This window comes from Osmerus mordax, chromosome 3 (assembly GCF_038355195.1).
Source record: "Osmerus mordax isolate fOsmMor3 chromosome 3, fOsmMor3.pri, whole genome shotgun sequence".
Taxonomy (NCBI): Eukaryota; Metazoa; Chordata; class Actinopteri; order Osmeriformes; family Osmeridae; genus Osmerus; species Osmerus mordax.
In genome coordinates, this window is record NC_090052.1 from 8,195,624 (window position 1) to 8,210,155 (window position 14,532).

Consider the following 14,532-nt stretch of genomic DNA (forward strand, 5'->3'; position numbering starts at 1 on the left):
TTCAACTTCAATTTAGTTCTAGGATTAGATTAGAGGTCAATTACTGAATACGTGTTGAGAGACAGAAAGAGGACGTTTTTGTTCAAGAGGTTCTTTGTCTGTTAGTTTATCTCTCTGCAGACCTTACAGCAAGATTCAATCAGGATGCTGTTAGATGCTTTTAGGTACAGTAGGTTAATGTCGAAGGTAGGTTGTGTGACGACATAAACAAACATTTATACGCATGCGGCACTTTGCCTGCTCCTGTGAGGCTCTTACTGAGCGGCTGGGAGAATAAAAGGAATACAAAAAATATATACTGTATATATATATATAGACCTTTTCGCATTTCGTATCGCGTATCACATCATTGTTTAAGAATTAAACAAACCACACAGAGCCGTCGCAGGGGGGGTGCGAGGCCCTGTGCGAACTTAACATGCAAGGCCCTGCTTATTGACATACATGTGATGCACGTGCAAGAATCACTTTCAACCCACACGGAGACTGTCCATACTTCCGACAGCTATTATCCTGGAGGAGCCACACCATTTCTGCAAGATGTGCTGACAAATTTATCCAGCGATTCTCGAATAGACTTGAAATTCTTGCTTCTTTTTAGTTTTATTCATTTTCTCAGCACCCGACTCATGTTTGCGGTCTTGCTCTCTTGTAGGTGACGTTTGTTTCTCCCGGCCGCCTCCTTCCTCCTCGCACTCTCAGGAGATTTTTTGACAAATGGGAATTTCATTTTAGAGCAAATCGAGTCAAGAACAGAAATAAAAAAATATTGAAAAAAAAACCCGTTGTGAATGTGATTGCAAACCAGGCAGGCGCGAGGCCCCCAGTGACGCTAGGCCCTGTGCGGTCGTATACAAACTGTTATGCTTTGTATTATGACTGTCATTAGATCTGTAAGCCGCTGTTGTAGTGCGGGCGTGCATGTGTGGCTCTTTGCTATGGTGCGTTTTTTTGGGGGGTTCTTTATGCTGGACTGGTTAGCCACCCCTGTTCTAAATTGATGGTGAAGGTGGCAAAGATGTGTGTTTTCTGTATAACTGTGTGTTTTAGACATTACATGGGGCAAAAACCAGTAACAGCTTAAAAAAAAAATATTGTATCTTGCAATTTTTAAGAATGTAAAATTCGGAAATTGGGGAGACCAGCCTCACAATGTGGGTGGAATCATTGAGTAATTAACTGTCCCTATAACCAATCCGGTACCTGATGGTACAAAATGGGGTTGTGTGAAAATAAGTGAGTAACTATGCAGATATTAAGACAACCAAAATTCATGAGGCTGTGATGGAAGTTGTCCAACATGGAATAATAAAAATAATAAAATATGATTTATGGATACACAACATGCCCCACAGATTGCTAAGTCTAGAACCGAGGGCAAGGATTTAGCAGTGGCTGTAAGTGCATTTTAGTCTGGAATCTCAAAAACAACTGAGCAATGCAAAGCCAGGTTCAATTACCTCAGATGAAGTTAAGAGGGACAGAGGCAGGAACGTCTGGTACAGAATTTTTCAACGGGAAACTCAGAACGTTGGAGGGTGCTGGAACCAACATTTTTGAAAGGGGGGCATTGAGGTTGTAGCAGAGTCAAAGACAAACCACGTGCCATCACACCTTTCCCCTACCCCCGACAAGGAGAAAGGGGGTTTCCCCCCGTTCTTATCAGGAGAAGCTTCAAAGCTTCTGGCCCAGCATGGGGTCAGGAACAGAGGCCACACGGCCTCATAGTATCAGACAAAGGATTTCTAAGGAAGAACTTTCTGTTCTGGATTTACAAACATATTCTCAAGGACTACATGGCTCATGGACACTATTTTAATGACAGTAGTTGATGTGTTATAATGTGTGCTTTTTCTCATTTACTTAGAATGTTGTTTAGTTGATGTTTGATTATAACTTCCCTTCAGGAAGAGTTACGTTAGTCAATTTTAGATCCAAAATAATTGTGTCATACGAACAAAACCATTTATGAATGTTGTATTGTTATATTCTGAAGTTTAAACATTCCATGGACATTTGAAATAACGTAACTCAAAGCTAGAAGCCACTTCACACCTCTAGAGTTCACCTTCACAAGGATAACCCCCTGTTCTTTGGAGTATAAAACCCCCAAACGTACAATCACCCCCGCTTGTTTGTAGGAATAACTGAAGTGAAATGCGTCATTTCTGACTTTCCTCTTAACTTGCTAATTCACTGAGCGCCCGGAACTTTGACGAGAGATTCCGCTTGCTATTCGTTGGACATAACGAACCATTGACTCCTTTCTTCACACCGTCAAAATTAACTGCGATTTGAAATATTTCTTACTTGTGACATATTGGCATGTTGTGATTTAATTGTTTATGTTTGATTGTATTTTACAAATGATTTAACTTAACCATCGTTAGGCCAGTTGCCATTGAGCGTCCATTGCTGCTATAGAGGCCTACCTCTTCCTCTCTACCTCTCTCTCTCCCTCCCCCCTCCCCACGCGCTCTACACAGTCATTGTGTAGCTCGCCCTCATTAGAATCTAGGCCTACTGTACTACTCTAGCCAAACTAACCCATAACTTATCTGGTATTTGTTCATTATAATTACATTTTCCTAAATAAATCATTGTGTATAATACTCGCGTATCTCTCACGTTATCTGATCTGCTCTACTTTCATAGAATTCACTACTTAAAATTAGATTGATTATTACGAAGGCTATTATTCAATAAAAGTTTCCTCAGTCCCTTTTAAAAACAAATCCTGGGGTGGTGTCTCGTCTACTTTATTATAGATTAAGTATTCTTAATCTTAAAAGTGTATACCCCGCTACAAGGTCTTCTTGGTTTGTGTGTCTGTTTTTTTAAATCTCAGTTTAGTCCTACATTTAAAGCCTCATTCTCACAATTTTACCATTAGACGTGCTTTTCCACAATCATCTGAAGTTTTCTTTTGACAAGGCTTTCCATGCTAAAGACGAGGCTTTTTTTTCTGAATCGCGCATATTTTTCTTTGGATTGGTGTTAGGCCTAATACAATCTTTTCATAGGAAAGGGCATAACATTTTGTTAGGACAAGTCTGGGTCTAAAGCATGGTCACTCTTATTTAAATCCATCAACACATTTCGACCTCTGCGACGGTGACCCCTTCATCCTCTGCCAGGAACCTTGGGGTTACCATGGACGACGAGCTCTCCCTCACGGCCCACATTGCTGCGGTCTCCCGGTCGTGTAGATTCACCCTCTACAACATCCGGAAGATCAGGAGATACCTGTCTGAGCACTCCACCCAGCTAGTCCAAGCACTTGTCCTCTCCAAGTTGGACTATTGCAACTCGCTGCTCGCTGGTCTCCCAGCATGTGCAACCCGCCCTCTTCAGAGGATTCAGAACGCAGCCTGGTCTACAATCTACCCAGACGCTCCTTTGTTACCCCGCTCCTCATCTCTCTCCACTGGCTACCTATCATGGCCCGTATCAGATTCAAGACCCTGGTATTGACCTTCCGAGCAGTGAACTGGACTGCACCAGTCTACATCAAGTCTCTCCTGCAGCCTTACACCCCCACCCGTCACCTACGGTCTTCTTCAGACAACCGCCTGGTGATCCCACCGCTCAAGACCGCCCGGTCCCAACACAAGCTGTTCTCCTGTCTGGCCCCCCAGTGGTGGAATCAACTCCCCACCTCCATCAGAGGCACTGACTGTCTCTCCACCTTCAAGAAAAGGCTCAAGATGCACTTGTTCCGAGAGTACAACGGTACTTAGGAATGGTTCGCTTGACCCGATGTTAGTTTCCTCAAGGATCACAATGACTCTTGCTTAGAGACTTGTTGCTCTTGTGGTTAGTGGTAACTGATTTAAATTTTTGTACTCGCTGTGATATATTGTTTTTATTATTTTTGCTTGCTTTTTCCACAGGTACACTTGCACTTATAGCGGTTCATGTTGTTTAATTGTAACTTGTTTAACTACATGCTCTTATGGTTCTTCCCTTTGGCACTTACTTTGGTTGTTCACAATGTGTGCTTCATGTTTTGGCTACTCGCGATGTTTTGTGGCTATATTGTTGTTATGATCAGTTCAGGATAACCTACATATCCTTCTGCTTTTGTCCCACGTAACCTCAGACTTTTTCCTAGGTAGGCCCTTTTTCCTTTAGAATTATATTAGCAGTGGGGGCAGGTCTGTCCGAACAACACCCCCCCCCCCCCCCCACCGCCAATGTTTTACGTATGAAACTGAATTGACACTTCGCTGCAACGCAAACAAATATATGTATTCTCCTCTATTCACACACAATGTCGCCATCTTCTTCTCCTTCACTCTCCTCTCTGTCTGCCCTCTCCTGTTACATTGTGCTCTTCTGCTTCACTCTGCTCTTGCACTTCACTCTGGTCTCCTCCTCTATCCACCACCTGCACTACTCCTGCCTGTCTGCTTCTGTCACCTGTCTAATATTTAATCAGGCAACCAGTAATAACATTGTAAAATGTTGTAGAAGCCACCACTAGTGTTTCCTCCAGAATAAAAAAAAGCATTGTGGGCATCTGAGTGGAAAAAAACTGCAAATTAGCTAGGTAATGTGAACTTAATCTACCTGGTTATCTTCATCATCAGGCATCTTCCTTTTCTTAGAGAAATATTTTAACAAAATCGAAAAATAAGTAATGAATAATAGTGTTATTATTTGGAAACGAAGTTCACTAAATTCCAGAGCAGGTTAGTGTAATAGTCTACTGTCTAATAGCTAATATAATATTGCACATATTTTCGTCCTATTTCCCCTAAAGCAATAAGGTTAGGCTACTTAAAGACACCCCTTCCACTCATAAAGTATGTTCTAGGAGAAAGATCCAAGATGGCGCTGATGATGGCTGCCTCGGTCGTTAGGTGCGCTCTTTTTTGTCTTGTTTTGTCTGTTAATTCAGTGTTCTGCCAAGATTTCCGGGGTTCTCTAACTAGAGAAGTACTTCTAAACATCAGGACTACAACTCCTGTGGATTTATTTCCCACTTTTCTGCTTCCAGCGGCGGAATTAGTGGGAATTATAGACAAAGCCACCCTCGGCTTTGTCCTAGCAGCGAAGCGCCGTAGGAGAGGCAAACGAGCCGGTGCTCCGTCGGCGTGGGGCACGCACAGCGTTACCGGGGATATTTCTCTCCAACGTGCGTTCACTGAGCAACAAACTGGATAAACTTCAGCTACTGGTGTGGAAAAACAGAGACTTTCATTTTTCTTCCGTTTTGTGCTTTACGGAGACATGGCTGAGTGAACTGATCCCAGACTCTGCGCTACAGCTAGCAGGTTTCAAACTGCTGAGAGCGGATCGTGACCCTGTGCTCTCTGGCAAAACAAAAGGCGGTGGTATTTGTTTTTACATTAACAGCGGCTGGTGTGAAGATGTGACAGTGATTCTGCAGCACTGTTCTCCTGATCTGGAATCATTTTGTATTAACTGTAGATCTTTTTACTCGCCACGAGAGTTTGCATCATTCATTCTGGTTGGCGTCTACATGCCTCCGCAGGCTAGCGTCAACGAGGCTCAACGTGTGCTCGCCAGCCAGATACTGAGTGTGGAGCATGAAAATCCGGATTCCTTGGTTATTGTGCTAGGCGACTTTAACAAAGGCAATCTCACTCAAGAACTCCCAAAATATAGACAATTCATCAAATGCCCTACCAGAGAAGGAAACACCTTGGATCACTGCTACTCTACAATCAGCAAAGCATACCATGCGGTCCCCCGAGCAGCACTGGGTCACTCTGACCACGCCATGGTCCACCTGATTCCTGCATACAGGCAGAAGCTAAAGCGCTGTAAGCCTGCTGTGAGGACATCAAAACAGTGGACCAGTGAAGCTATGGAGGATCTGCGGGCGTGCTTGGACTGCACTGACTGGGACATGTTCACGACTGCTACCAATAGTCTGGATGAGCTCACAGAGGCTGTGACATCATACATCAGCTTCTGTGAGGACTACTGTATACCAACACGCACCAGGGTAAGCTACAACAATGACAAACCCTGGTTTACAGCTAAACTCAGAAGGTTGAGGTCAGAGAAAGAGGCCGCGTTTAGGAGTGGGGACAAAGACAGTTTCAAGGAGTCGAAGAACAGGTTTAGCAAGGCGGTGAGGGAGGCTAAACGACTGTACTCAGAGAGGCTAAAACACCATTTCTCTGCAAACGACTCTGCTTCTGTCTGGAGAGGGCTCAGGCAAATTACCAACTACAAGCCCAGAGCCCCCCACTCCACTAACGACTCCCGCCTGGCCAACGACCTGAATGAGTTCTACTGCAGATTTGGAAGACAATTGGACAGTCTTGAACTACCCCTTCCCACCCAGGAGGCCTCCCACCTCCCCCCCTCTACAGTGACGACTCTCTCCATTAAGGAGGGTGAAGTTAACAGACTTTTCAAGAGGCAGAATCCCCGCAAAGCAGCTGGGCCGGACTCTGTCTCTCCAGCCACCCTCAAGCACTGCGCTGACCAGCTGTCTCCGGTGTTTACCTACATCTTTAACACCTCCCTTGAGACATGCCATGTGCCAGCCTGTCTCAAGTCCTCCACCATCATCCCTGTGCCCAAAAAGCCAAGGCCAACAGGACATAATGACTACAGACCCGTCGCCCTGACCTCTGTGGTAATGAAGTCTTTCGAGCGCGTGGTGCTGGCACACCTTAAATCCATCACTGACCCTCTACTGGACCCCCTGCAGTTTGCCTACAGAGCCAACAGGTCTGTGGACGATGCAGTTAACATGGCCCTCCACTTCACCATACAGCACCTGGACTCCCCAGCATCCTATGCCAGGATCCTGTTTGTGGACTTCAGCTCTGCCTTCAATACCATCATCCCCGCCCTGCTTCAGGACAAGCTCTCCCAGCTGAACGTGCCTGATTCCACCTGCAGGTGGATCACAGACTTCCTGTCTGACAGGAAGCAGTGCGTTAAGCTGGGAACACAAGTCTCTGACTCCCGGTCCATCAGCACCGGATCACCTCAGGGCTGCGTCCTTTCTCCTCTGCTCTTCTCCCTGTACACCAACAGTTGCACCTCCAGTCATCCGTCCGTCAAACTCCTGAAGTTTGCGGACGACACCACCCTTATTGGGCTCATCTCTGGTGGAGACGAGTCTGATTATAGGTGGGACCCATAATCAGACACCACCAACCTGGTGACCTGGTGCAGCCAGAACAACTTAGAGCTCAATGCTCTTAAGACAGTGGAGATGGTTGTGGACTTCAGGAGGAACACAGCCCCACTCACCCCCATCACCCTGTGTGACTCCCCAGTCAACACTGTGGAGTCCTTCCGCTTCCTGGGCACTATCCTCTCCCAGGACCTCAAGTGGGAACTGAACATCAGCTCCCTCATCAAGAAAGCACAACAGAGGATGTACTTCCTTCGGCAGCTGAAGAAGTCCAACCTGCCAAAGACAATGATGGTGCACTTCTACTCAGCCATCATTGAGTCCATCCTCACCTCCTCCATCACCGTCTGGTACGCTGCTGCCACTGCCAAGGACAAGAGCAGACTGCAGCGTATCATCCGTACTGCTGAGAAGGTGATTGGCTGCAATCTGCCTACCCTCGAGGACCTGCACACCTCGAGGACCCTGAGGCGAGCGAGGAAGATTGTGGCCGACTCCTCCCACCCTGGACACTCCCTGTTTCAGTCACTCCCCTCCGGCAGAAGGCTGCGGTCTATCAGGACCAATACCTCAAGCCACAAAAACAGTTTCTTCCCTTCCGCTGTTGGCCTCTTCAACAAGGCCAAGGGACCACACTGACTCAAATGACTTCTTGCTTAAAACACTCTGCTTTTTGCACTGCATTACAACATGGTATCTTGTACATTTGTATTTTTTGTAATATTTGTATTTTTATATTGTAATTTACGGCAACTTATATTTTATTGTATATTTAATTCTATTCTAATCCCACTTAGTACTGCTAGTTTATGTACCCTTAGTATAGTTAGTCCACATATTTAAATTTTAGGTATATGTTTATTGTATGCACCTTCCTGCCAAAGCAAATTCCTTGTCTGTGCAAACTTTCATGGCGATTAAATCCCTTTCTGATTCTGATTCTAAATGGCATAAATGCTGCCAATTAATAATAATACAACTTATTGTAAATGGTCAGTAGCCTAGCCTATCGATTAAGGTAGGCCACTCTACAGCACGTGTACACTGTCTGCTTAATTTGATCTTGACATATAGGCTAAGCATTCTGTAGCAAATAGTAACAATAAACCCTCTATTAATTACATTCTTAATGCAGTGTAACTACTTCCGCATAATAATGCACCTAAAATACAAACATGTGCAAGGGCATTCAGCAATCGCTATCGAATCAACAGCCACGTGCAATTTAGCTAGCAGGTGAAGAATACAAACAACGAAAAAAAAACAGTTAACTAAATTGGACATATTTTGTGTGTACATGATCTAATATTGTGTTAGCATCAGTGGTCGAAGTCAACTAATTGAATGTAATGATGTTGTTCGAAAATTGTTTGTATTGTTTTAGAAGTATGAAGATTATCATTAAAGTCCCCCATGATATTAATTGAAATTTGCAAGAACTATAGACTAATACAATAAAAGGAAAATGAACTGACAACATAAGTTATATGACTTACAGTTCTCAAGGATGCACACGCAATCTCAACTGGCTAGTTATCCTCTGGACAGCGGCAGTTTCTTTTTTCTTTCTCTCCCTTTTCCGCCGAGTTGCGCGCATGCCTGTTCGTGGTGTGAAGCGCGTGTCCGTGCTATTCTCCGACATGCACTCTAACAATCACTGCTGATAGACGGCCTTTTGTACAGCCGTATTTCTGATACCGTGGCGGCAGAAATTTTGCTGTGGCGGGCAAAATTATTATTTGTTCTTTTGGAACAAATAATAAGAATGATTTTTGTTTGGCACAGGCACCAATTTACCACTTTCTGATTGGCTGCTGTGTGTGCTCAATAATAATAAGGAACAATATAAGTATGCATTTCGTTGCATTTGTTTAACACTCAAATAAATTCCTTTCAAGATGTTTTTTTTGCTCCCTGGGAAACTAATGATAATATTTCAACTGTCCAGTTAAATCAATTTGGCATTCATTTAAATGATTTTTTTAATGATATAGGCCTAACACAGAATAATAATCAACATATTAAGGTAATGTTCCATTAAAACTCTGGGCATTGACAGAATTGATTGAATGTGTATCTATTGAATGTATATTCATTTCTTAAAGGAGGGGTAGCCTATGTACAGTATGGCGTGATGAGCCATCTTTACTGGATAATCACTGTCTCAGTGATTATCAGCAACTTGTAATGTAAATACAGTAGACATGAGTGACATAACTTCTCGTGTCACAAATAACCTCAACATTTATGAAATAAAAACCATTGATGGTATTTACTTAATAAATAAAGATTGACTCGTTGGTAATATATATTCAAATTGTGGTTTGTAAATAAATGATGAGTGTAAGAAATAAATTACGTTGTGTAAGACGCTAATGAAGAGACCATTTGAGAGGAGCAGAACTGCTCCAATGCATCACTCTTCCTCCCTACACCTGCATTTGTGTATGTATTGTTCTCAACATTGTACCTGTCTGAGGTGTCGCAGGGCCCCTGGACGCAGGGAGACTTCTCCCCGGTGAAGACAGCCGCTCTGAAGAGAAAAGCTGGGGCCCAAAGGGCCAGGGATCCCGTCACAAAGGCCACCGCTGTGAAGCCGAACGTAGACAGCACAAAGCTGGGGCTGAAGGAGTACAAGCAGATTGGTTCCATCAAACAGGATGTGTGTACAAGAGGTGCCATCTCACACCACAAAGACACTCTTAAGACCCAATAACATTGACCACTACTTATAGAACATCTACAGCAAATGATGGAGCTGCAGATACAACACAATCTATAATGCCATGAATCTCTCTGTGTCTGTGGCTCGATTATCTCGCAAAGCAGGCACTGCATTAAGTTACAAATTTGCAGGTGTCTTGCTTAGGTCCCAAGGATGTGAGGTTCCAACTTCTGAGTACAACTGGAATGCACCGACTGTTAAACCTTTTAATTAATTAATACAAGTAAGATACAACGTACATTATTGCAGTAAAATGATAGTTTGGTTTGCATAGATTAAAGCGATCTAGCATAGGAATCGGGACAGTTTTAATTATTGTAACACTAAATTGTGAGAGAAATGTTGTGAATTAATGAATTAACGTGTTTACTGAAAATCCAGGAGAATAAGAAGTAACATCTCTAATCAAACTGTGAAAAGGTTTTACCCATGTGCACAAACTCCAATTAAGTTTACTACAAGATTAACTAACCAACTGATCTTAGTCAACAGCTGCATCACCGGCACTTGCATTAGTAACTCAAATGGACTCACTGCACCCCCCTCCCTTCCACCATGCTCAGAAAAACCTTTCAATAGTGAACCCTTGTCTGAAGCCACAGTGGATCGCTTCATCTCAGTTTCACTTCTCTTGGAAAAGCCACAGAGGGGCAAAAGAGGTTTGTTTTGTGACTCCTGATGCACACTCAGACAACAAATGGGTAAAAAGTGGCAAACTCAGCACACAAAACCATCCCTTACTAGCTCTTGTGATGTTTCCATGGACATTGTCTGAGGTTATGAAGCTGGACCTACTTTCTGCAGAGGGCCTTCATGTCGGTCAGCCAGCTGGTTCTGTGAACGGTGTGCTCCGGCCTAGCCTCGATGGCTCCTCTCTTTGGCTCCTTCACCACGAACAAAAGCAGCACCACTGCAACCAACCCCAATGCTGGAGTTACCTAGTAGCCAGGAACAAAAAACTGTTGGACTAATGTGACTAAAATTGAGAGGTAGACACAAAGTTCCAGAAGATTATATGTATATATATATTAGTGCTGTCAAACGATTACAATATTTAATCGCATTAATGCCATAGTTAATCGCACATTTTTATCTATTCTTAATGTCCCTTAATTTATTTTTGTCCAATAATTTTTTCTCATTTTAATACTCTTATCAACATGGAAAAGTGGATCAGATTGCTTAGTGCAAATGTTTTTTTTTTTAATTGAAAACAACATTGCAATCGCCTGGCTTTGACGAGGGGGCGGAGAATTCGCATCAGCTGTGTGCTTGGTCATCAAGTGGTATTTCAGACTGGACGTGCTGTGATGATAGCTCAGTTCACAACGACAAAACACACAGATCACTTTGGTCTTGTCGATGGAACTATTTGGCAACTTTTCAAAAGTAAACTTTCCATTCAGAATCTTATTGGCATCCATTTCGCCGTCTTGCGCTCGCCATCCACTCAAAACGTAACGTTAGCTTAGTACTCTTTAGCCGGCTCGCAAGCCCAAACAAGTGTGTGTGGCGTGCCTGTTGTTTTGTTTCCGGTCTAGCTAGATCCGGTGTGGTGTTGTAGTTTTTCTAATGTCAGTAGTTGTTGCAACAGCATGTGAAAAACGTTTGCTAGGCCAAAAAGAACGTTACGTTCGTGTACGCCGTTAAAATGGGTTTGCATTAACGCCGTTAATAACGTGTTAAACTGACTGCACTAATATATATATATATATATATAGACACACACAGTATATAATTATTTTTTAAGATCGAAAGGCCATTTTGTTGAAATGTAAATTTCACTTCAGTCTATGACAAACAGCAATACTTCTGTTATGAGTTACTTACCCTAAGTGCCCAGTGCCAATCCTTGGCTAGGTCATCCACCTTTGACCCCACGATGTACCCAAGACCACTGTGGAAGCACAAAGGAACACGTATTAATTAGAAAACAAATAATGTCTGAAAAATGCTATAATCAGGGCTCTCAAGGTTTGGCGTGTGATTACCATACATGCTATTGAGAGCCCTGCTGTAATTGTTGAAACAAACTATGAATGCAGTAAATAACTACAGAGGGTAACATTTCTGGGGAAATTGTGAGGTGTGCTTGCATTGGTTGCAGCTACGACATTCTTTATTTTATTTTTTTTTTATTTATTTTTTTGCTATATCACCTCCAAACCTATTGTTTAAACTATATCAATAATCCAAACATTTTGAGATTAAAAAGCATACATTTGTTGCTGCAAGAAGGAATGGTGATAGGCTATGTGGCAGCCTCATATCGTTGAAACATTTGCATCAAAACAAATAAATTGGGCAATCATGTATAAAAATGGTCCTAACCTATATGACTTCAAGATTTTCCCTTATAGTGATATTTTTAAGCATTAACTCATATTGCATTCATTCATTAAGAACCCCCTTTGAAATAAGCTGATTGTAACAAGGTTGTCACTGAGTGCGTTTACATGACCATGAGAAACCCGATTTCAAGCAATTGTCGGTTTATGCCAATAATACGATTACTCCTTTTACATGTGTAATTAGTTATGAATAACTCAATAAACGCGTCTACATGATTCTTTTTATTAATTGTTGTATGCTCCACGGACAAAACTTGCACCACCATCATCCTTCTGCAACAAAGTGTCGCTGTGTCTTCCTGTATCGGCTGTATGTTTCATTCAATCAACACATTGAATCCTACTAGGCTAGATAGCTACAAACTTCTGCTCGGCGTCTAGCTGGCTACTTGTTACTAAGTAACAACTTTGTTGCACGAGCATGCTAGCGCCACAAAACACACGTTAAACACAGTTATCCTTTCTCCGTGTTAACAACTAGTTATTTTGCTTGAGGATATCTTATTGTATGTTATTGTAAAAGGATGTTACTTTAGGTAGCCTATTTGATGCAGAATCAAATGACAACAGCGTTCATGTTACTTTTAATAGTAGGCTAACGGAAAGTGGAAGATGTCGTAATCTTATGATTCAGGCATCTACGCTCAGTACGCCTACGCTAGCTCTACCATCACAAAATGCAGATGTCTTAATGTATGTGGTTGTTTATTTAGGTAGGCTAAATTAAAATAAATCATACGCACTGTGACTTCAAAACAAGTGGCAGTCATGCGCAGTTTCCAAAAAATGCAAGAAAGCCGAGTAAGGTGTTTACATGCATCAAAGAATCGAATGATTGGACAAAAATCTAGGTGTCTTTATCGGGTTATGAATACGCCGATTAAGACCTTAACCCGACTTTGGAAATCAGATAAAGGCGTTTACATGATCAGTTTAATAATTGCATTATTGCCATTATGGGTTATGATCGGCGTATTAGTGTGCATGTGAACGCACTCATTGGCAGTATCTTGGCTGGAATCGCAATTCAAACAGTAACATCTGCAAACTGAAAATATTCCCCCAAAAGGGTTGAAATTTATGGGGGTGGGGGTAAATGCATTTGGATGAGGCACTCATTGGCCATTGAAGGTTATGGACAGGACACGGAAGCTCCTATTGGGTCAAATGAGGTGTCAATCGAAAGGTCAGAGTGCAGTGGCCATTTTGAGACCGGATTTTTAGGGATGCTTACATCTGAACTGAAGTAAGAACAAAGTTTATAGGAGTGACTAAAGCGCAACAGGCAATCACTTTAGAATGAATCAACAAGGGTTAGATCCAAGATGGCGCCGATGATGGCTGCCTCGGTCGTTAGGTGCGCTCTTTTTTGTCTTGTTTTGTCTGTTAATTCAGTGTTCTGCCAAGATTTCCGGGGTTCTCTAACTAGAGAAGTACTTCTAAACATCAGGACTACAACTCCTGTGGATTTATTTCCCACTTTTCTGCTTCCAGCGGCGGAATTAGTGGGAATTATAGTCAAAGCCACCCTCGGCTTTGTCCTAGCAGCGAAGCGCCGTAGGAGAGGCAAACGAGCCGGTGCTCTGGTGCGACTCCGTCGGCGTGGGGCACGCACAGCGTTACCGGGGATATTTCTCTCCAACGTGCGTTCACTGAGCAACAAACTGGATGAACTTCAGCTACTGGTGTGGAAAAACAGACACTTTCATTCATCTTCCGTTTTGTGCTTTACGGAGACATGGCTGAGTGAACTGATCCCAGACTCTGCGCTACAGCTAGCAGGTTTCAAACTGCTGAGAGCGGATCGTAACCCTGTGCTCTCTGGCAAAACGAAAGGCGGTGGTATTTGTGTTTACATTAACAGTGGCTGGTGTGAAGATGTGACAGTGATTCTGCAGCACTGTTCTCCTGATCTGGAATCATTTTTTATTAACTGTAGATCTTTTTACTCGCCACGAGAGTTTGCATCATTCATTCTGGTTGGCGTCTACATGCCTCCGCAGGCTAGCGTTAACGAGGCTCAACGTGTGCTCGCCAGCCAGATACTGAGTGTGGAGCATGAAAATCCGGATTCCTTGGTTATTGTGCTAGGCGACTTTAACAAAGGCAATCTCACTCAAGAACTCCCAAAATATAGACAATTCATCAAATGCCCTACCAGAGAAGGAAACACCCTGGATCACTGCTACTCTACAATCAGCAAAGCATACCATGCGGTCCCCCGAGCAGCACTGGGTCACTCTGACCACGCCATGGTCCACCTGATTCCTGCATACAGGCAGAAGCTAAAGCGCTGTAAGCCTGCTGTGAGGACATCAAAACAGTGG

At 43.1% G+C, this 14,532-nt stretch overlaps 1 protein-coding gene across 2 annotated transcripts in view; it reads right to left on the reverse strand.

Annotated features, from left to right (window-relative positions):
* Positions 1-14,532, reverse strand: part of spns1 (SPNS lysolipid transporter 1, lysophospholipid) — a 63,883-nt gene that overhangs the window by 12,420 nt on the left and 36,931 nt on the right. For both annotated transcript variants that reach the window (XM_067233785.1, XM_067233784.1), the window contains exons 6-8: positions 11,685-11,751; positions 10,650-10,792; positions 9,600-9,752 (exon numbers count right to left, since the gene is read on the reverse strand). In XM_067233785.1, the coding sequence (XP_067089886.1) occupies positions 9,600-9,752; positions 10,650-10,792; positions 11,685-11,751 (363 nt within the window). The remainder of the gene's footprint in view (positions 1-9,599; positions 9,753-10,649; positions 10,793-11,684; positions 11,752-14,532) is intronic.